The sequence below is a fragment of the Aythya marila genome, assembly GCF_965140915.1.
Source record: "Aythya marila genome assembly, chromosome: 20".
NCBI classification, from domain to species: domain Eukaryota; kingdom Metazoa; phylum Chordata; class Aves; order Anseriformes; family Anatidae; genus Aythya; species Aythya marila.
In genome coordinates, this window is record NC_139061.1 from 6617152 (window position 1) to 6640235 (window position 23084).

Here is a 23084-nt window from a genome sequence, read left to right on the forward strand (position 1 = left end):
CATCGAGAGGAAGGAGAGGGGACAGGCCAGAAAAAAAAATTTGGAGCTGCTGAGCATCAGGCTGCGAGCACGGAGAAAAAAACGACGGGGAAAAGGGACGGGCTGCTTTTTTTCTGAAGCTCGCCAGAACCCCCCTGCGCTGCAGAAGAGCCCTCCTGTTCCTCTGCACGGAGGAAATGTTGTTTTTGTCTCCAGCTGGGTACCGGCCTGCACCCAGGGCTGTGTTTTGCTACCAGGAGGCAGCTTCCTTTGCGGCAGCGCCCTCTGCGAGCGCCTACCTGGGCTCTTGGCTCCGGGCTGCGAGTTTTGCTCCGGTTCAGCCGGCGGCAGGATCCGACCCGGGCTCTCTGCAGCCATAAATCTACCTGCGTCGAGGGGGGACGGCTGAGGGGAGAAAGGGGGGAGAGAGCCAGAGAGAGCGGGGATTTTTTTGTATCGGGGAGAACTTTGCGTTGCTCTGAGAACATTATATTCATGGAAAACATAAACCAACTGTCGTCAAAGTCGGCTGAGCTCAGGAAATGGAGCGGCCGGGAGAAGGCTGCCATGTGGCCGGATGTTATGTATTTCTAATTAGTGCTATACATCTTTCAGCAGCGAGTGTCCTTTTGCTGGGAAACACAACGCGCTGCCCTTGTTATTGTAACTGTCAGAGAGTGCTTAAACAGATAATCTCCAGGAAAAGTGATAAACACATCCCCTCTCCCACTAGGGTGGACAAAACAGCGATGCCAAAGCTCTGTCCGGGCAACGCAACCAGCCGCAGGAAATGGGAAGGGGAAAAGAGGCGGCGATGCGAGGGGCAGCCCGGCCGAGGAAGGGGATCTGCAGGAGGAAGCTTCTCACAGCCACCCGAGTGCCATGTGCAGGAGGAAATCCTGCGAGGGACGACCGGGGCAGAGCACCGCGTGGCCCCGGCCGCAGGGGTGCTCGCGGGGACGGGGCAGGAGGGCTGGAGGTGAAGGCTCCCGGCTGCTCCGCTGCAGGTAGAGGTGGAGGAGAGCCCCGACAGCCAGAAGAGATCGCTTTGATTGAGGCCATCGGATCCAGCCAAGGCTCAGGAGGATTGCAGCGAGACGCTTTCCACGCCGGCCTCTCCGTCCTGCCCAACCTGAGCTGCTGCTCGGGGCCGGGAAGCCTGGAGCAGCGCCGGGCCGGCAGCAGGGACGCGCTCTGAGCCCCCAGCTGAGCCCCGGGGAGGCCCTAAAGGACCCCACACGAAGGCAATGGAGCAAACGGGTCTCCAGACAGTGCTGAGGACGACACAACGGGCTGCCCGGGGGGGGATGCAAGAGGTGGAGGAGCCCGGGGCCGCGGGCGAGCCGTGCCCAAAGCCCGCTGCGTGGTGTGTCAGCGGCTCGGCGGCACAGACGGCTGATTCACCAGCCTGCTGCTGCCCTGCAGGGAAGACGAGAGGCCGCTCAGCGTTGGGCTGACACCACCTGAAGGCCGTTTTGTTTGCTCTCTTATCGCTCAGCCACGCGGCAGAGTTTTCCCCGTGAGTCACCCTCCGCCAGACGCGGCGCTGGCAGGGCTCCGGGGCTGCCCGGCGGGGCCGGGGCCGTCTGCAGGAAGCGGGCAAGGCCGGCGGTGGAAGGGGAAGACAGAAAGCAGCAGAAGCACGGGGAGGGATGCTCAGGGCTGCAGGGCATTTCCCTGACGCCCCCTCGTTGAGGATCTGTGAGTCACGGGCACTCCCAGCTCTCTGCTGGGAACGGCGAGTCACACGCGCACCCGTCTGCCCCCCCCAAAGAGCCTGGGAAGCCAGATGCACTCAGCCAGCCCTGGCTAATGCCCCGCAGAGATCCTGGGAACGCTGGCTGGTTCTGCTGGGAAGGTGCTCCCCAGCTCTGCATCTGGAGGTGGCGGTCGGGACACGGCCCAGCTGGATGCCACCACCCGCACGCAGCGGGCTGAAACCCTCCCGAAGCGACCTTCGGCTTGCAGCCACCACCTGGAAGCCCCCAGATCCATCTCCCCGCACCCACTTCTCCCCAAAAAGAGGCAGAAAGACCCTGGGGGGGGGGTCTCAACTGCAGCACCCAGACCCGCACGGCACAGGGGTGCTCCCCCGGCAGCCGGAGCCGCCCAGGAGCCCGCGGCTCCCTCTGCTCCGTGCCGAAACCCCAGCTCGTCCAGGGGAGGGGAGGCCTGCGAGGTGAGGAATGCTGGGGGCCTGGGGAGGATGGAGCAGCTCTCCCTGTGGAAGCCATTAGATATTCAACACTTCATTTGTTTCCAGCCGGCCTGGGCTGCAGCGCTGGGCTTGAGGACGGGAGGCTCTTCTCTGACGTAACCAGGAAGCAGCTGCAAAATTAAGGAATCCCTCATGACATCATAAAAAGGGTCGATGGTTTACAGGGGAAGGTATAAAGATTAATGACATATTCCCAACCCGAAGCAGCCAGCCTGCCCGAGAGCCGCAGAGGAAGCCGTGCTGCTCCTGGCACAAAGGGGCTGCCCCGGGCTGCTGCCGGCCCCCTCCGGCTCACCCCAGAGCCACGATTGTCCCCGAACCCCAAAGCCACACTCGGGGATGGAGCCTGGGGTGTGAGAACCACCTCGGGACGTGCTCCTGACCCCCAAAGAGCAGGGCTGCGGGCTCAGCAAGGGAATGGTTTTAGAGGCGGCTGTCGCGCGTGCGCAGGGCGGCTCAGGAGTCGCTGACAAAGAACATTGGTTTGAAATGACTCAGGGAGAGGTGGTTATTTGTTTCCACGGGGAAAGCAGGCACACGTGCCACGTGTGTGCCCCCAAAAAAAACACGTTTCTGCAGCTCTGGAGGACCAAGTGGTCCTGTAAGCCCGGGCAGCAGCACGTGGTCCTGCTCCACTGCACGGCTCAGGTTAGGGCAGAGAGAGTGACATTAGCCTTGAGGACAAGCACAGAGCCATTTCCACTTGAAAAGGGAAAAGGATAGTGGTTTAAAATTAACTGCGGCCTTTTCCAGGAAATATCAGTGGAAAGAAGCAGCCATTTTTAGAACTGTTATTCTCAGAAATTTCCTGAAAAGACCCATCAGTCAAAACACCGACTGAAGCCGTTTCCACTTGCGCCGAGCCGCACTTCGCAGCTCCCTGCGCTCGGGGGGCCTGACCCTGGCGGCGGGGCCGGGAGCCTGGTGTGCCCCCTGCGGCCCCGGTGAGGCTGCAGGAGTCGCTTTTGGACACGCAGCATCGCATGGAGTGGCACAGACACCCCTGCTAACCGGGGCTGGTGGCGGATCCGTGTTCATGACAGCTTTTGTTAGCTGTCTCCGCACCAGGATGTGCCATTCCTATGAAGCCAGCTGGGGCTGAAGACACCCACTCACCGGACTGATAAAGCCTGGGGAATCACCAGAAAAACCATTATTTCCCAGCATCGCCTTCAGTAGGGCTGCTCTAAACGGGAGAGCTGACACCAGGACTTTGGGAACGCTCGCCCCGAGGCTCTGCGCAATCCCCGGAGCTCTGGTCCTGCCTGCCAGCAACCAGCAGCAGGGATTTGACCCGTCTGGCATCTCAAAGGCTGCCATGTCCAAATGTACACGGCTCCTGGCTAGCTCCTGAGAAATTGTGCCCCGCCGAGCTGGCAAGCCAGCTCCTCAGCACATATAGAGAGAGTTCTGGGCCAGCCCGGCACCAGCTGGCTCTTGCTGCAGAGGGAATATTGCTGCAGGAGGCACAAGTGGAGTGGGGATGGAGTGGTTTCCAAGGGGAAAGAGCCCGAAGACGAGCAGGGCACGGTACGTGTACAGGACATCTGGGTGGAGCGGGGCACAAGGCAGGGGTACGCCAAAAGAATTAAAAACGAGGATGACGGAAACATAAAGAGGCGCGCTGCAGCGGGGCAGGATGATGCAAAATGAAAAATACATTAAAAAAATACCCTGTCCTCAGTCTGCGTGGTCCTCAGGTCCTTCACCCTTTCCCAAACAAGGGAACTGGTGGCTGGTGAGGGGAGCAGGGTGCCCAGCACATGCACTGCCCTGGGAGCCCGGCTCGGCGCACGCAGCAGGCACGGCAAGCTGCTAAGAGCATCCCACCCAGCAGCCGCGTGCGCCCGGCCGTAATTGTGTCAGATGTTATTTACAGCGGGGGAGGAGGTGTGAACAGGGCTTCCCAAGAGATTTACTTCAGCCCCGAGCGCGCTTTCACCAGGACAATCGCAGCGAACGCGAGGCAGCCTCGCCGCTCCCCCTACCCCGGTGCCGGAGGTGGGCACGGGGTTTTTTTTGGCAGCCGAGGCGAGCGGACAGCCTGCAACTTGCCTTCTGCGGGGCGAGCCTCGTGCCTGGAGCAGAAGCGAAGGAGAGCAAAGACAGGAGCGCTCGCAGCGAGCTGCCTTTGCTGGGGCAGGAGCAGCAAGGCGAGGAGCTTCTGTTTCAACACCTTCACTCGCTGCGCTTCTTTTTACAGCCTCCTGCGGGACCCGGCCTCCAGGCTGTCACTTCGCAAAGCAAACGCCAAAGGTAAAGCAAAACCTGGGCCTGTCACCCCCAGCCACGCTCCTACAAGAAGGGCAGAGCCCCGAGGCCGTGCCTACAGTGAAGCTTACCTAACACTTTCCATTGTCAGACCCTGTTTTTAGTTCCTAACAGCTTCGCCAAACTTTAACCATTTAGGCGGCGATCCCCCATGCCAAAAGCTTTCCTCGAGCGAAATTTATGGGGAAAATTTCATCTGAAGAGGTTCAGCCATTTGCCAGAATGAGGTTAGGGAAAATATATTGTTCTTCTCAAGTTAAAAATGCTTCGGCCGTTTCAGTGAAATCCCCAGCACCTTCACACTTCGGAGCAGGAACCAGAAGTTTGGCAGGGGACGGCTGCGGGCTTTGGGCGTGCCTTCTGCCACCTCACTCCGCCCTTACTTTGCCAAGGGGTGAAAAGCTGAGTGTTAGCAGACAGCTCGCACGTGCCAGCCCGGTTAATCCGCTGGGACGGCCAACGGGAGGGGAAAGCAACCGAGGGAGGACAAAGGAGAGGGAGCAACAGGCAGAAGAAGGGTGCTGGAGCAGCAGGAGCGAGGGGATGCGGTAGCAGCGGGGCTGTAGCCTGCTCTCCGGGACACCAGCCCCAAACCAACACCCAGACGTAACGCCCGGATGGGGCAGACGCCGTCGTGGTTGATCCAAATTTCGGCACCCACTGAGGATCCCAGCTGAGGTCGGCCGGAGCTCGTTTTTCTAAAGATGATGGGAATTGCTTACAAATTACACAGCAATAAAAAAACGTTAAACGAACACAAAATCGAGCATCCAGAGGTCAGGAATACGAGATTCAGAGCTGCCCGTGCAACTTCGAGTCAACCCCATGGCGCCGACACGCTATAAGGTAGCCCTAACGACGTAGCATTTTCTCCCCCTTCGAGGTGCCAATTTCAGCTGTCACAAAACAAATGGTCCCCAAAAAACCTCTTCCTCACGTGCTGAAACACGCACGTGCTCAGTAAGGCTGGGGATTGCCGAAAACAGCCGTGTTTTGGGGACGAAGGGGGCTCGAGCAGCTTCTGTCTTCGCCTCGGTCCCGCTCCTCCAGGGGGACCCAGGATCACTTGAACCACACCGCGCTGATGTGGCCGGGACCTGCGCGTCCCTCGCTTGCTGCCTGGCCCCGGTGACACCTTGGGGATCACATCTGCAGGCAAGGGGCAAACGCAGCCACGACTGCAGCTAATTAGAGCTCTGCTTTGGAAATGAACGAATGCAGCCCAGGAAGGACCGTGTATTTAGGGTACCTCCATCTCCTCTGCCTCGGGGTGAGCGTTCAAAACCTAGAAAACCCGTTAGCTCCCCAATATCTCAGCTGCTCTCTGTAGGCTTTAGAGATACCGTGCCGAAAGGCATCCAGAAGGGAGATGCTTTGAGACAGAAGCCAGGGAGCTTCTGCGATCCAATTATCCGGACCCGAACTGTCCAGCTCTCCCTGCGCATCGCGAAGCACTGAGGATAGCGATAACACTTCATCAGTGACTTCTCTGGAAAACTCCCATGGGCAGGAAAAGGAATTTTACAAGCGAAAGGAGAAAAGCAAAACGGAGCACGGGATCTTTTTGCCACGTTATCATCCCCTCTATCGCAGGAGCCCTTATCTGCATCACGGCACACCTCGAGCGAGTGAAGTGCTGCAGGATGCGAGCTCTGAGGCTCGCCCTGCTCCGAGGAGCCCCCTGGCAATGGGGCACGCACGCGGCCACGGCCGGTCCCTGGTGGTGAACGGGGGCCACGTGCTCCTCCTGTGGAAATTTGGAAGAAAAATAAAAAAAAATCAGCCCAGAGCAGTGCCACGCAAAGGAAGGTTCTCAGGTGTCGAGTGAGCAATTCCCTACTGGAAGGGCTGAAACCACAGGCACAAACCCACAGCACACAGGGAAACTGTTCCAGGAAGTCTAACATCCGAGCCCCGATATTAGAAAATATGATCTCAGCGCTCCAACAACGCGCACCCAGCCGGAGCCTCGGGTCCCCAACCACCGCGCCGACTGCAGCGTGTGCGCACACGGATGACTGAGCCCCCTGCCACCGGGCTCAGCCCGGAGCAACTAAAAAGCTTTAACCTCCTACGGTCGCTAACAAGCGTAAGGCGTAACGCTTTGATGCCAAATTCCTCTTTTCTCCCGTGACTTGAGATGGGATTGGCATGACCGTGAAGCTCCCCGCAGCTACCGTTGCTGCGGCGCTCCCGACGCCGCCGTCTGCGGGGAGAAGCAGCCCCGAGCTCGCCAGGCTCTGCCCCGGGCACCCCGGCACCCCTCCGAGTTGCCGGGCCAGCGCTGCCCCGTTTCCTGCAGAGATTTGAAAACCTGTTGCAGTTCCAAAGCGAGCTTCGATTTCACTGTGACCAGCAGCTCGGAGACTCGTAGTTACTCTACAGCCGAATAAAATATTTTTTCATAAATTTAACGCCAGCATGTCTGTGTTTGGAAACTTTGAAAATCCATGTTGTATGGTTTACTGCACTGGAAAAGGTGCCAGCAGAGTTTCAAAGGAAGGGAAGTGTATAACTGTTTCCTTTCAAATGCATTTTCCAATGGGATCCATTGAGGGAAAAGGCTGGAACTAACTAAAACATTATTAAAAACTGTTATGAAAAGAGACAGAGAGATGGAAAAAGATAGACAAAAAGTCCAATACACAGCCGAGAGGGAGGGAGGGAGACAGGCAGCGAGAAAGGGGATACGGGCAGAAAGACACTTTGGGTGGGGAAAACGGGGCGAGACGGGGAGTTTTATCTGGCAGGCACCATCCGTGGTTTCATATTGTTGCAGATCAATTGATCGGGACTTCAAGTGCTGCTGGCCCAGTGGCACAAGGCGAACCACAGAGTTGGCTGCAGGCGCGGCGCTCGCGAACTGCTGACCTTCAGTTTTCAAACCAAAAATATTCCTCGGGAAACAGTCACACCGGGTTCCAGGCCGGGCTGCCAAGCGCAAACAAGCACTACTAACCTGAAGCAACGCCCCGAGCCCTTACCCCGAGCAACAACCAGGACTAGTAACCTGAAGTAACTCCCGGCTCCGGTTCCACCGGCGTTACCCCGGCGTGACATGTGCGCAGGGGCTCGGCTCGGCCGCCCGCACTGAGTGGAGCGGGTCGCTCGCCAATCGCTGACACACGCCGGTCGCGAGGAGATGCAGGCATCGTCCCAGACACGCCGCCGACGGGCAGCCCCCTCTCCGCACCGACCCGCTAGGAACACCACTAGAGCCACCCCTAGAAATACCCGAAGGATTGGGGCCGTGCGGCGCAGCCAGCCCGCGTCCCAAACCTCTACCCGAAGTCGAGGCACAGCCCTGGGTTTGCTGCCTTAAAATTTAAAAGGGGAGTGAAAGGGGCTGGAAAAGCACCTTTGGTGGAACACCCGGTGCCCCCCGACACGGGGAGGGGGCCGGATCCCTGCGGCCCTGCCAGGCTTCAAAGAGCCAGGCTGGGGCGGGCAGAGCTGGGCGCGAGCCTGCAGAGCTCCAGGCCCGCGGTGCTGTGGGGTGCAGTAACCGTGGGCTGTAGCGCACATGTCGAGGGATGAGGGGAAAAAAATAAACAGACAGACAAAAGAATGAGGATGCTCTGCCAATTCCAATTGTGCAGCTTTTCTTTTAAATGCTTATCAAGCTGAGAAAGAGCAGAGTTCTTGGAAAACAAGGTTTCCTTTCTTCCCATGCCAGTGTCAAACACCCTCAAGGACGGGTACGGCACAGGCGCTCGCTGCCTGCCGCCCTCCCGCAGCCGCCGTCCCGCGTCCCGTCCCGTCCCAGCCACCCCTGGAAGGGCTCACGAGCAACAAACAGCCCTGGTGTTTCTGGTAAAAAGATCGCCGTGCTTTATTTTTTTATTTTTTTTTTATACGAATCTCCGATCTGGCTGGGTTCAAATTATGGCCAATTACCCACCGACACTTCTCGCTAATAAAATAAATTTTTTACGGGCCCTAATTACTGCTTTCGCTGAACTGCTCTACAGGAAGCCGGAGCGCTGCGGCTCTCCAGACGGCAGCAGACGGCGAAGAGAGGCACCCGCGAGAGGAGCAGCGAGTGACTCAGAGGAGACGAGAGCTGGAAGAGGGGGAGAGCTCCTGGCTGGAGCTGCACCGGTTCCCAGTGCCCCGTGCACGGGGCCCGTTGCGGTGTCCCCCCCCCTCCCCGAGGCACGGCACCCCGCTACCTGTGACGCAAGGCTGGCCTCGGGGCCGGTACCGTGGGCGTGAACGGGCGGTGAAACTGTATTTGGAAAGGGGATGACATTGTTATTTGGAAGCGGGTCGAAATTGTTATTTGGAAAGGGGATGAAATTGTTATTTGGAAACGGCCGCACGGGTCGCGTGTGGCAGGGAGCCGTGGCTCCGCGCTGCGCCTCCCCGCGGGGCTGCGTGCCCGGGGGGGATCAGCCCCCGCAGCGGGGGGACCCCGAGCAGGGAGGAAGGGAGGGAAGGCACCACCCCAGCTCGGCTCCCACCTTCGGCTCTCTGTTACAGCTACAGTTAATTGAAAGAGACAGCAGCGTAGGCCAAACCAGCAGAAATGTACAAATTCCTCCGCAAAACGTGAAGCGTCCGGGCTCCAACAGCCCGCTCCCAGCTCCTCCGTGCGCACGCTCCCGCTCGCCCAGCGCGGCCCCGGAGGACTTCCTGAGAATGAAAAACGAGCAGGAACCCCGGAGGTGACTGCAACCCGCAGCCCGGCCCTCCCTCCCGGCTCGAGAGCTCGGCAGCACGGACGGCGGGGCCGGGGAACGCCGGGGGACGCAGCGGGAGAAGCGCCGGGCGCAGCGCGCTGCAGCCCCCGCGGCCCCGGGGCTGCTGGAGTCTCTCAAAGCAGGGCTGCCACGCAGGTATCCGGGCTGGGCCGGGGAGCCACGGCTCTGCTAGATTGATTAATTTTTTTCTTTCTTAAGCGGGATTACTTTAATTTTCGAGGCCTAATGGAGTCCAGCTGCGCCGGGGGAGGCGAGGCTGCAGTAGTACAAAGGCTGAGCTTTCCACGCTGGTGCAAAGTCGTACACCAGGCACCGCGCACACGCGCGCGCACACACACACACACACACAAAGACCTATAAAAAGGATGCACTGCAGCGGGATATTTTTAGTCCTGACAATACGGCACTAAAAATACGACTTTGCTAATACATCACTACAGAACTATTCCCAGTGTCCATTCAGGAACGGTTTTAAAACATTTATTTTTGTTTCCTTTTGCAATGGTCAGAGAGGAGGGAGAAAATAGAAACTCATTGATAAGAGGAAACGAGAGAGACATGAAAAATTGAAAACTACCTAAAAGCTCATGGAGAGGTTTATTTTATTAGTTCTTAATAAATATCTTGCAGATTTCCTCAGGAAATACACCAGATCACATGTAAAATAGTTTGGTACTGATGTCAACTGTGTCAGCATATGAAATCTATTAGGGTGAAGCCACAGCAGGGTGATCAGCGTGCTGAAAAACTGCACGGCACTGAGGCGAGGGGGGGCGGGGGGAATCTCACGGCCCTTCCAAATTCTTCGAGAGGTAAAAAAGTCAGCCAAGACGCAGAGAGAGAGAAAAAAAAGATCCCACATCCTGCTTTGCGCTGCCAGCAATGTGAAGTGCCCAGAGATTAATTCTATGTCTGGCCTGGAAATGTGACTTTAAAGCATGGAGGGAGCGGGGAGGAGGAGGAGGAGGAGAGAGGAACGAGAAGGCCAGGCTAACGGGGACTGGCACCGTGCCACCGACCCCCCTCACCTCCCCCCCCCCCCCCTCTCCCCTCCGTCCCCCCTCTTCCCCTCCCCGAGCCATGTTTCAACGTAGACAGCAGTAAACCCCAGCAGACAGCAGCTCCGCGCGCGCTGCCAGGGCCTCGCACCAGCTGCAGCGCGTCTCCAGCCCCGCGCGCAGCCCCGCTGCAGATGGGCCCGCGAGCGGCCGCTTCCGCCGCGCCTGCCTTGAAAGCCCCCGGCACATGTGGCGGCTCTGCGCTGCTCCGCTGCTCCCCGAGGCGAGCCGGGAGCGCCCGGGGGGGGGCCCCCCCCGGTGTCGGCACCGAGAGCGAGGTTTCGGCAGCCCCTCGGTTTCCCCGGGTCTGGCTATGAAGGGTTGGTGCCGTTCCCGAGGCGCCTTCGGCAGCCGGCGCCTCCTCTGCGGGGTTGTGCCGGGGGAGCGGGCGGAGAAGCACCAAGAGTTCATGGAGGCAGGGTGAGGAGTTGGGGCGGGGGTTTTATGCCACCAGGGGTATGGAATGAGGGACCCTAGTGCACTCTGGAGGCCTGTGCCAGCCGCAGGACGCGTGCCAAGGGCAGGAGGGATGGCTACGAGTGCCCTCGGCATGCAGCCGGCCCCATGGCCACGTTACCAGCAGCCACCACACGCTGCACCCATCAGTGCCAAACACGGCCCTTTGCTACCTGAAGGGCCTCAAATCAGTGCTGCCACTCACCTGGGGTTAAACGGCCCCGCTCCCTCCTGTCCTGGCTGCGAGGCGGGGCGAGCATCCCGTTAGCCAGGGCGAGTCCCAAAGGCTGGGTGTAAGCACAGCCAGCACCCTACTGCCAAGAGCCCGCTCCACGGGCACACGGGGTCAAGGGCAGGCACTAATCAGGGAAAATCAAAGGTCTCCATACGCAAGCCTGCTTTGGGGCCACCTTCTAGCCACAGACACACGTATGGGAGAGGCAGGAGAGGAGCCCACGGCCCCCGCTGGGAGGTGATGAACCTCACCGAGCTGCCAGGTTGCAGCTGAACCCGCACAGGGCACGGGCACGGGGCAGGCAGCCCTCCTTGCCTCCACCTGGCAGGCAATAAAACAGCCCCACAAGCTCAATCAAGAGTTTTACAACTTCACAAAGCGCCATAATTAGGCTAATTATCCAGCGTTCTCTCGGAGAATTAAATAGAAATACCGTAATTGACTCGGCGTTGCTTAGAAGCACGAGGAAATCAAAGGCGCAGCGCACATTAAAGAGGCAGAAACATCTCTTTAAAAGTGAGAGGATTTCCTGTCACGGTACGAACATCTGAAGCCTCCCCGAGCCGCTGCACCTGGGGTGACCCCGCTCCCGCTCCCTCGCACCCCTCGCGCTGCACACACCAAAGCAGAGGCGAGGCAGAGCCCCAGGACAGCCGCGTCAGGCACCTCCCTTCTCGCCTCGCAGCAGGAGGACGGCCGGACACTGCGTGCCAGCACTCCATTTCCTGCCTCTCCTTTCATACGGCGGCGCTGCCTCTTCCCACTTGCCGAAAAAAACCCAGGGGCCGAGTCTCGGCACGGGCAGAGCGAGCCCAGGCCCCGGTGGCACCGCAGCCAGCGAGCCCCTCCGAGCCTCCCCGGCCCTGCTGCGACTTGCCGTGGGGCTGGAGAAGCTTGGCGGGGAAGGAGACTCGGGCTTTGTGCTTACAAAGCGTTTCTCTCCCTTTGTTGCCCTGAAACGAGATCTCCCGGTGTCACCCTGAGACCCCGGTGTCACCCTGCGTTTGGTGGAACCGCTCCAGGAGCGGGCAGAAGCCCCCGGGGCGTTCAGCTGACGCCGCTCCCTGGGGAATTCGCACCACGCTCGGGGCTGGAGGGCAGGACTGGAGAGTCTGACACACCGGCAGGCGCTCGGTTTCACTGGAAACCTTCCCCTTCCCTGCCACAAAAGCCTCGCTCGAGCTCTTGCCTCCGAAGCCGACGGGGCTAGGTTTCAGAAACCTGAACTGCGAGTGGAAATTCCCTGCCGCGCGGTGCAGCTCCTGCTGGCACTGGTGGCAGGGGGGAAAAAAAAAATCACGTGGGCCCCGCACACACGGCTCGCTGAGGAGTCTTGCATCAGAGGGCAGAAGCCAGCAGCCAGGAAAATAACTCCAATTACGGTAAATAAATCCCCAAATATGTGACAATTTGCCTTTTAAACAGGAAACAGAGGGGAATAAGCAAAGGAAGACTTTGGTCTAAACATTGCTGCCACCAGCCTCAAGAGCCCAAGAGCGAGGCTCTGAAGACACGTCTGGGCCAAGAGCGTTTTACCTGGGCTTTTCTGATGTGTTTCAAAGGCTGAGACAGCTTCCTTCCCCCGAAGGAAAGGCGCCTGCAGTTCCCGGCAGCTGTGCCAACCTCCAGCTCTCCGAGCACTCGGAGGAGCAGCCCTGGAGGGACAGCTACCACCCTCCGGACACGTGCGTGACCCTCGCGGGGCTCCGTGTGAGCGCCAGCCCGGCGCGGCGCAGGAAGCGTGCGCTGCGCGGTCACGCACACCCGCACCGCGTCGGCGCTGCTCTCCTGCTCACGTGGAGAAGCCCAGGCACGGCCAGGAACACCCGTGGGCAGCTGAAGGAGCGTGAAAGCCCTGTGCGCACACGCACGGAGCTCTCCGTACCTGTGCTCTCTCCAGAGACTCCACGGGAGCACGGGGAGGCCGATGGAGACCGGGCCTGGGTGCTCCTCCTCTGGGTTTCCTCCTCCCCTGCTTCACGCTCGGACCTGAGGGAAATGAGAAGAGCAGCGCCACGACGGGAGGGGAAGGATGAATTTAACGAGCGGTTCCTCCAGGCTGAAAGGCCTCGGGAGGCATTATGCCTTAACAACACCTCGCTGACGCCAGGGCCAGGCAGTCTGGCAGGGAAATGGCACGCCGGGGCTGCCAGGTGCACGCTCGACACCTCGGGACAGAGGCTTCAGCCCGCGCTTGCTGCACGACGAGCCCTCAAAAAGCCAATTACACAACCTCCTTTGCCCCAAAACCGAGGCCCCAGGCAGGTGGAGAGCCCTCGGGCTCCCAACGGGCACCGGCTCCAGCAGCTCAGCCCCCAGCAGTCCCCCCCATGCCGTGGGGACAGAGGTGCCAGCTCCACGGGGCCGGCTGCCCCCCGGTGAAGCACCCATTTGCCACGCGAGGAGGCAAACTATGAGAAAATGAGTCAGTTCTGCTCCCCAGACAGGGGAAGATCAAGTTGCTGCTTCTGCTATCTGCAGCCTGAGGTTTGTTACGCTTTGTTTTGTGCCTAATTTTAAAACTCCACCAAACCAAGGCAGCCGTCCACAGCACTGCTTTATTTTTAAACTCCCTCAGATGCGCCGGGCTCCCTTGTGATCGACTCCCAGCACCTCCTGCCTGCTCCAACCTGCGCGATGTGGTTAGAGCCTCAAGAGAAGCCATTGAGATGTGGCTGCAGCAGCAGAGCGCTACGGGCTTCCGCCGAGCCTTTTTCTGACGCTGCAGCGAGCTCTGAGCAAAGCCGGGCTCCAGCCATCGGAAACCAAACCAGAACCATGAAGATGGTCAGAGACGAGGCCCGGTTCTGCCGCCGAGGGCAGACACCACCAGCTTCTGCAACGTCCCCGGGGATATTTTAAGGGTTTACGCTTTAGCTCGGAAGCCCGAGCAGCTGCGGTCAGCAAAGCGAAACGCGCTCCGCTCCGAGCGGGGCCGTGCGTGGTGGCAGGACAGGAGTGGAGCAGCCGCGTGTGAGAAGCACAGGCTGATTTTTTGGGGGCCTTTGGGGTCGATGCATCCCCTAAAGCCAGGCTGGGGTGCTGAAGGTACATGGCAGGAGAAGGAAGGGAATCCTGTGCCTGCCAGAAGCTGCAGGTGATGCCCGCTGACCTGGGGATCCTTCTCACGTCTACCAAAAGGATTTAGGCGAGATCAACGTCAGGTTTTCAACCAGGCCGGGCCGTGCACGCCACCGAACCCTTGCAAAAACTGCAGTTAGGGGACGCTCAAACACGGATCGACAGCTCCGTGTTAGCCAGGCAGCTTTTACTCGACGCTGCTGCGATGGCACCGGTGGCTCTGCGCCGAAGCCGCACCGGGGAGCGGCACGCAACCCTCCCTCACTTCATCAGCCCTTAGAGATCCCCTCACCAACCTTGTTTAAGACAGCCAAGCCGACCTTGTTTTCCCCCAGCAGGGCTGTGAGCAAAGCCCAGCCCGACCCCGGCCACCTCCACAAACCCTCCCCGTGCGCTCCGGCAGCGGGAGCACCACCCTAGCCCCAAAACAGCCCCAAAACAGCCCCAAAACAGGCTATGGGCTCTGCCGAAAACCCCCTCCGGGCAGCAGGGCCGGCTGCCTGCTCGCTCCTCAGCCAGAACCTCGCCGTGCCTCCGCGCCCCGACTCTGCTCGGCCCCGGGGGACTCGGCTTCACCGCCGGCATGTGCTGAGGATGCACATATGGCTTCCCCCGTCCCCCCCTTTCCTTCCCCTCTTCCACCTAAGCCCGACCTCCCTAACAAACTCCACGCAGAGCAACGCGCCGGGGCCCGCGAGTGCCAGAAGGCATCCAGGTGCTGCAGCCCTGATGCTTCACACCCGCGGCCAGGCAAATTTGCTGGGATTTCCGGGAAGCGTCTCTAGGGTGCCCCGCGCTGCGCCCCCACTTTGCTGCGCGCTCGTTAGGAATGCGGCCCCGTCGGGGGGGGGGGGGGGGGAAATATAAAAAAAAAAAAAAAAAAAAAAAGGGGGGGGGAGAGGGGAAGTTATTCTGGTGGTGGCCTATGAATAACATCCAGTGATTTATAGGAAGTATAATCCAATAATACAGTAAAATAAAACAGTGTGTCTGAGATGGGTTTGATTCCAGGAATTATAAAACAAATTATTAAAGAGAGAGAGAAAGAAAAAAAAAAAAAAAAAAAGCAAAAAAAAAAAAAAAAAAAGCCTCAGAGAGGCCAGATCGGAGTAAATTGGGCACAGATGGGCTGGGAGGGGGTTTCTCCCTCTCCCCTCACCGAGATGCCCCTGCCGCAAGCACGGCTTCAATTAGGCCTTTCAGAAACCAGAGTTTTATTTCCCCAAATTACAGAATTAAAAAAAAATTAAAATTCTTGGAGTGTTTGTGGTCGGGATAAAGGGATCCAAAGCTCCTCTGCAACTTGATTGTGCAGATGGCTACCAAACTGTTAAAAGGGCCACCCCGTGAAAGGGCCCGCCCCAGCTGGAGCCCAGGATAGCCCCAAAACCTCGGCAGTCACCAACCTCCGGCACCAGAGCGCTCCGGCGACTGCGCACCCACGTTTCTGTGCCTCCTTCCCACGGGTGGGCACCCTCACCGCTCAGGTTCGAGGTCCTGAAGCAGCTTTTTCACACCTCCAATCTCCTGCCACGAGGCAGCCAGCTCGGGCAGCCCTCGCCGCGTGTCCCCGCGGACGACGGGGAGGTCGGGCTCACCGGGAGGAACGCGCTGCTCGGTGCTGCACCGCGGGGGGAACATTTCATGCATTTCATGTGGGAATTCTTCGGCTTCCTCTGTCAGAGAGAACAACAGCCCCGAGCCATCTCCCGGGGGCTTCCCAGCGCTGCCTGGCTGATCGCAGGCGGCTGTGACCAGCTCTGCTCCGGTGGGATGCACGCGGCTCTGGCGCTCACGTAGCCGGCACCTGCATGGGAGGAGGCTGTGAAACGCCACGTGCTGGTCACAGCTGGGTGCAGCTGGCTCTGAAAAAGGTTTAAACACCCCGCTGCACCCCAAAAAGGCAGCCCGTCGAGCAAGGGGACATCTTGCAAAGGCAGATTTAGGAGAGGGGTAGCCACAAGCAACGAGGGGACGTTACTGCAGACAGGGTGATGGAGGGAACTGATGCCAGGGCAAAGGAAAATGAGCAAAAAGCAAAGAGCAGAGAGAAGCTGCTGCCCACAAGTCTCCAAGCTCCTGTGCTGCCTGCTGCTCCACTGCAAAATCGGGACAGACCGAGCGTAATGCGCGGAGAACGGGGGAAGCTGATACCAAGCAAAGGGCCGGGAAGGTGTGAGGCATGAAGTCCAAGGAAGAAGAGAAGTGTTTACTTTGAGTGTTTGCTTGTTAATGCTTCCTGTTTTCCAGTTCCCAAACCGGTGCTCAGAACCGTGTCCCAACTCTACATCAAATCGTGCCCGAATTCCCCACGCCACCAGCGCTTTGCCCACCCCCCCCACCCCCCGGCTGCCAGCAGCACCCCCGGATCCCAGCATCAGGAACTCATCAGCAACCAGACCCGGGGCGAGCCCGCGAGTTTCTCAGGAGCAGCTGCGGCTCCGGAGACCTGGAAATACAGGGGAGGAGAGGGAGGGGAGCGCACGCCCCACGAGATATCTCCCCCCAGACAGCAGGGGAAGAAGAGGCTCTCAGACAGACCTCCCTCGCTGGCCCCAGACCCCCAGGATCTCCTCCTGCTACTGCGAGCTCGCAGCGGAAGGTCAGGCAGGCAACGTGCGCCGGGAAGGCCACAGCCACGCTCCCCTCCCAGATTCGCGGGAGGATTTCGGTAGGAGGGGAGCTGCGGGTCCAACTGCAGAGCTCCATCCAGCTCCGGAGAGGCCAAGCCCCGACTGCAGCGAGCGCCGCGAGCGCCTCCACACCCAGGCTCCCTGGAAGGGCAGGGGGGAGCTGCCCCGTGCCCTCCTCGCCGCCCACACGCTGGGCTCGGCCCCCTCGCACCCGTTCCTGCTGCTGCCCGGCGAGCTGACTCATGTGCTGGGAAACGGGAGCCCCAACCCGCACCTTCCCGACAGCCGTGCCCTGCTGCCCGCTCCGCTCGCTCCCCGGCCCGCAGCAACCCACACGGCGGGGCAGGAGCCAACACCCTTCTCCCTCCCTCCCTCCGTGCTGGGCACTCGGTAATAATTCAGCAAGCTTCCCTGCTCGCTTTTTCAACTCCAGGCTCTTCGCTTTCTTTTTTTTTTTTTCCCCTCTCTTCCGCACCCAGCTCCCAGCACTTCTCAGTATCACGGCATCGGCACCGAGCCCAAGCTGGGCTCTGCCAGCACTCAGCGCACGAGCGCTCGGAGACCACCGGAGCATTTGCGCTGACAACAGAATTTGCTTTGCCAACAATATTCTCAGCGATGGTTTAGGGTCACCGGAGCAAGGAGCCCTCGGGGAAACCCTTTAAGGGCACGAAGCCTCGGATGGCAGCCGCCGTGCCATCGGACCTGCAGGCATTTCATCACCACCACCACCTGCTCGGCGCGAGAGGTCCGCAGGTCCCCAGCGGGAACGAGTTTTGCTTTTTCTCTCGAGATCAGCAAGCTGGGAGCAGCTGGCAACTGCTCACCCGGGAGGCAGGAAACTCCGAGAATACTTATTTTTCACATGAGATAAAAAGTGCTCCCTTTCTGTCACTCACTCACTCACATCCACAGCTCGGCTGCGGATGGAAGAGCCGAGCCCAGTGGTCTGAGAGCTGGGATCGCTTCCAGCTCTGCCACGGGGGCTTGCTGAGAAGCCCAGACAGATTTCTTCCTCTCTTTACCACCCGCTCCTGTCTGCAGCACAGACACGGCTATTAATATACCTACCGGGGGGCTGCGCGGAGGCATTGCTCATAATCGTAAAGCACTTTGCAGCTCAAACATAAACACGCCGTCGCCGGTTGGCACCCGGCAGGAAGGAGGGCAAGTCCTCGTAAGAAGGCTGCTGGCTCACCCAGGGCTTCCCCTGCCTGAGGAAGGTGCCAACGAGGCAGGCCGGGCACCCAGCACGGGGATCTGCACGTCCCAAGCCCTCCTGCTGCTGCCAGCTCGCTCCACGCGCTGACCTCAGCCCCCAGGCAGTGGTCTGACGAGTGGCCAAGTGGCTCACGAGGGTGAAACCTTCCAGCAGCAGCTCCGTGGGGCTCCGCCGGCTCGCCCACGAGCTGGCTTTGCCTGAAGGCCATCAGCTGGAGGCTTCCATCTTTAAGATCCAGCTCCTAAGCGTGCCCAACGCTGCCTCCTCCCAGCTGGGGAGCGTGGCCCTGCTCCCAAACGCGTGGCGCGGGCTGAGCCAGGCACCTGCTGCTGTGCAGGGACGAATGCAGCCCCTGGAGGCACAGTTCCAAGCCCAGAGGAAGGGATTCTGCTTTGGTGGCATCGCAGCACAAACCCAACAACAGCAGGGACCACACAGAGCCCCCTGGGTGCGTGGGTGATGCTGGATGTGCTTCATCCATCCTTACCGTGGGGCGCAGCCTCCAGCCCAGCAGCTGGAGGATGCATGGATGCAGCCAGAGGCAAACCTCCCAGATCCTTCCAGCCCTCTGGGTGCCAGCGTGGGCACTGAGCAGGGCCCAGGCTCGCTGCGGGGAAGGCAGAGCCGAAAAACCAAGCCCTCTGTCTGTGCCTGCTGCCTCAGGCTCCAGGGAGATGCAACACCTCCTCACTGCACCGTGTTACGCACCTCGAGGCCTTTCTGTACAGGCCAGGGCTCTTCTGCTGTCCCTGCACACGCTGACACCCTCAGGCATCCACTCCAGCTCCCCAAAAGATGCAGAATTCCCCCCACAACCCTCCTCCGGGAGCAGCTCGACCCTACGCAGAGCGGCCGCTCCCCAGCCCCGGCTCCCTCCGAGCAGCACGCGGTACCTTTGGGCTGGGAGTTGTACACCGCAAACATGTTGATGGCCACGAGCTGGAGCATGCGGGTGCTGCCGATGGGAGGGGGGCTGTGCTGCAGCAGGACTTGGAACTCCCTCAGGACCTCTTCGGCCACCGCAGGGAACGTCTCCATCCTGCGAGAAGAGAGAGAGAGAGGCTGGAGAGCGCAGGCTATGCCCCCGGGGCGGGTGGCACAGCTCCCTCCGTGCCACTTTCCCCAAGGAATGGGGATCACCCCGAGCTCTCGGGGGGCTGCCTCCCATCCCAGAGCCGCGGGGAATCCTCGCCTCGCAGCGAAGGGGCAGGCGGTGCGAGGGAGACAGCCGAAGCCTTCCTCGGAGAGGGCAGCGAGGGATTGCTCTGTAACCGACAGGCAGCATTCCTTTGGCAGGAACACGCGGCCTTTCTGAGTCATTTCTGACCAACCATTTTTTTCTCCTGACTTCTACCAAGCCGGGAGGGGTGCCAAGAGGCTCGCTTGGACCAGGAGAGGCCCACGGGACAGAAACCTAGGCTGCAGAGAGCTGCACACGCTGGTGCCACATTGTGGATGTGGCAGCTCCAGTGCCTTGAACCCCGGCCAGAGCACGCTCCCTCCAGTGCCTGTCCCCGAGCTCCTGCGCCGGTGCCGCTCGCTCGGGACGGGACCCCACGAGAGCCACAAGCTCCACGCTCCCACTCCTTAATCCTCACCGCTCTGGAGCCCCTGCTTTGCCCGGGGGGGGGCAGCAATTTGCAGCTGAACACCCGGCCCCATCCGGCAGCTGGGCCCCGCAGCGCTGGCGAGCGCTCGTCGGGCCACGGCAGTGCCGCGGCCGGGGATGGGGCGAGCTTTCAGCACAGCTCACAAACACCCGTGGAAACGTGACACGTTTATCCTGCTCCTCCTCTGGCGTCGCCGAGGGAACGGGCTGAGGTTACGTAGCAGAGCTGCTGGATGCCCAGCTGAAGCGGAGTCAAAACTGGAACCAAGCGCACAGACGAGCACGGGCGGGTCGCAAAAAATCACGGCCACGTGGCTGCCCACAAACGGCCCTCCCCGGGGACCTCACCTGGTAGCCCACAAAGGCATCAAGAAGCTGCCGAAAGCTTTGTAAATCAGTGGGGAAAAATAAATAATAATAAAAAAAAGGTTTTCCCGTCCTGTGAGCTTGCCCCAGCCCCGCCAGGAACGAAGGCTGCTCTGGCAGCAAGTGCCAGCTCCAGGATCGGTGACACTGAATTTGGGTGGCCACAAAGGCAGGGAGGGAGCCCAAACCTGCGTGGGGTAAGGCGCCTGGAGCCAGGGCAGGCAACCTCAGGGGCCTCCATAGCAATTTCCTCTGTCTTTCCCCCGAGAGGTGCAGATCTGGTGATATCAGCACGCTACAGGATGGATCAGCGAGCCGCTTCTGGTAAGCCACATGGGCAATTCTGCTGGGCTTCCCCAACAGACTTTCAGGACAGTAAGAGGCTCTATTTTTAAAGACAGAAATGGCTTTCTGACAAACCAGCTGTCACAGGCTGCCTTTCAGCAGCCGGCTCTCCCTGGCAGCAGGGGTACCCTCTCCCTTGGCACCTTGGCTGGGGCGGTTCAAGGCCCCTGGTGCCGTCCCCGCTGGAACAAACGGGCTCCTTGGGCTCTGCAGCCTCGCAGGACGGAGCACAGAAGCGCTGCTCCCCCTCGAAGAGGCAACTTCCCTGGCCTTGGGGCTCAGCCAGGGCGTCAGAGCAAACCGATGGCTTCTGGAGACTTCCTAATTTTGCAAAATCTCAGCCCCCAGCCGGCACGGCCAGCAGCGTCCTCCTAGGGCGGACGGGAGGCTGGGGCTGGAGGAGCCCTTTGCAGGACGGGTTGTCAGCGAGGAGCTGAAGGTTTTTGCCACGGAATAACAAGAAGGAGCGAGTCCTCAGCCCCGCCAGCTGTGCTCCGATACCGCCGCACATCTGGAACGGCACGCGGTAACCCCGCTGAGCTCCGAACCAGCAGGTCAAGAAGAGAGCGGAAGCTTTTAATAAACTGCTTACCTGTGGTTTTAGGAGCACAGCAGCCCCATCCCTACATCAGCAGCTCTTCCCTGCTTTTTACGGATAACCGACTAGAGATCCTGCCCAGAGAGGACTCGGCTAGTCCTCACCTTTTACCTATATCGAGCACGGAAGCTATTTAGCAGGGCTGGACAATTTCTCTTCCTGTGTCAGGGTATTACTTTCTAGTTCCCTTCTAAGTACTTGAGGGGATATTCTGCCATTAAACATCCTCGGGTTTTCTAAATGACCGTCCTGGGAAGCAACCGCCTCAAAAGCTGCATCTTAATTTCACCAAAGTCTCGGGAGCCAAATGTGCAAGCAATCACTGCAACATCCCCATTAATCCCCCTGCTGGCACGCGTTCAGCCCGGAGCTCGGCCGCGAGCGTGGCCCGGCAGAGCCGAGCACCAGCAGCTCCCCGGACGCTCTGCCCCGCAGCACAGACACGTTGCAGCTCCCAAAAATTCACAGGCAGCTTTCTTTCCTCCTGATTTCCTGCGGGCAGGAGGAGGGCATCGAGCGCTGCATCCTCGCTGCAGGCCAGCCTGCTGCCCCCGAGCAGGGAACTGTGATTGAGGGAGGGAGGCAGAGCAGCAGCAGGCAGTGCATTGCTCTCCCCCTCTCCCTCGGACACTTGGCTCTCCAGAGGGCTGTCGGGAGCTGCTCCTGCTTCGTGGATTTATGGAGGGTGTAAATTCAAGCATGTTCCCTTCCAACTAGCTGTCCCATCGCGTGGAACAAGTGTCGTGGCTTTAGGCTGCACCTCGGGGTTGGTGCTGGTGGCTGGGGTTGGTGCTGGCGTCCTGCAGCCTCGGCTTCCCCTCGGCTAGGAGGGACGGGGCCAGGACAGGTCCCTGCCACCTGACGGTGAGGGAAAGTCCTCCTGAGGAGCAGGGACAGCTCCGGGGAAGCCTGCAGGCCACGAGGCTGAGCTCTGCTGTCCGGGTCAGAAGGCTGTCCCCAAGGCTGGGCCCGCAGCCCAGGAATGGATCAGGCTTGCTTTGCTTCCAGGAGAGCTCTCCGTTATTTGAACCCAGCTTATGACAGACGTGGCCAAGGGGCACTTCGTGTAAAGCCGTTCCCACAGCTCCCAGCTGCGAGGCTTCCCCCGAAATGGCAGCGAGGAGACGAAGGGCGAAGCTGGTCTCGACGTGCTGGGGACCCTCCTGCCCCCAGGGAGCCCCCGGAGCCCCCTGCCCGCTGGCTGAGGGTGGGGGCAGTGGAAAACGAGGGGGAAACTCCCGAGATTAATGGGGAGGGAGCACGGTTTGGGGCCAGGAGAGGGAGAAAACAGCCTCCGGTCCCACCCGTGTGAGGCTCAGCTGGCCGAGCTCAGCCTCTGCCAGAGGGTCCTGGTGCACGAGCAGGATCAGGCCTTGAGGTGGGGGAAGAAAAAACCCCCCCAGTAACCAGCGTGGACCGGAGGGCGGGTAAGGAGAATAGGAACCAGGAGGCTAGGCCTGCAAGAATTCACACCCTGTGCCCTCAGCTCCAAACACAGCTTAGTTGCTAACAATATTAAATTCCAAAAAGACTTGTAATGTAGGAAAATAAAATAAACATCCTGCACACTTACCCAATCCTGGTAAACAGCTTCCCATGGGCATGGAGAAAACTGAGGATGAACCTTTTGTTCAGCTGCATGGGAAAAAAAAAAAAAGAGAGAGAGAGAGAGAGGAGAAAACAATTAAACTCTCTCCGATTTCCTGTGAATTAAGAATGTCCCCAGTGACAGAAGAACCTGGCCTGGATACTGGGGGTGGCACTGGAGATGGGAACCAAATGGACATGCCCAAACTCTTACAAACATCATGCATGCAGGCGAGGGCAAGTGCCAAACAGCTGGATGCTGAGCGGGGAGAGGGCGGTGGAGACACAGCACCCTCTGCCGGGACCTGGGGGCTCGCAGCAGCCGGGCTGGGCTCAGCGCAGCCCCGAGCACACACCGGGACCCGGTGGCTTCTGCAAAAGGTGGCCCAGAGCACGGCAATCCCAGCCGGTGGGGAGAAGAAACAGAAATTGAGAAGTGGCTCTGGGGGTGCTCAGGTTGGCACAGAGCTGAGGGCAGCCTCTGGTCGAGGTGGGGAGGGAAATGCTCATGAAACTCAGCAGCAAAGCTGGGAGTGCTTCGCTGTGCCGTGCCGGGGCAGCCTGCAGAAGCGAGGGGTTTTGGGGTGCTGCCGTGCCCCTGCATTTAACCCCATGGGCTGGTTATTTCTCCTGTGAGCTGCTAGGGCAACGTGGAGCTGAGTGGATGCAGGGCAAACTCCAAAGCACGTGGGGTAATACCAGCTTCCTGCCCCGCTTCGGTCC

At 59.8% G+C, this 23084-nt stretch overlaps 1 protein-coding gene across 2 annotated transcripts in view; it reads right to left on the reverse strand.

Annotated features, from left to right (window-relative positions):
* SMG6 (SMG6 nonsense mediated mRNA decay factor) overlaps positions 1 to 23084 on the reverse strand; it is a 105343-nt gene that overhangs the window by 59292 nt on the left and 22967 nt on the right. For both annotated transcript variants that reach the window (XM_082776360.1, XM_082776359.1), the window contains exons 9-10: positions 22348 to 22409; positions 18750 to 18895 (exon numbers count right to left, since the gene is read on the reverse strand). In XM_082776360.1, coding sequence (XP_082632486.1) covers positions 18750 to 18895; positions 22348 to 22409 — 208 coding nt within the window. The remainder of the gene's footprint in view (positions 1 to 18749; positions 18896 to 22347; positions 22410 to 23084) is intronic.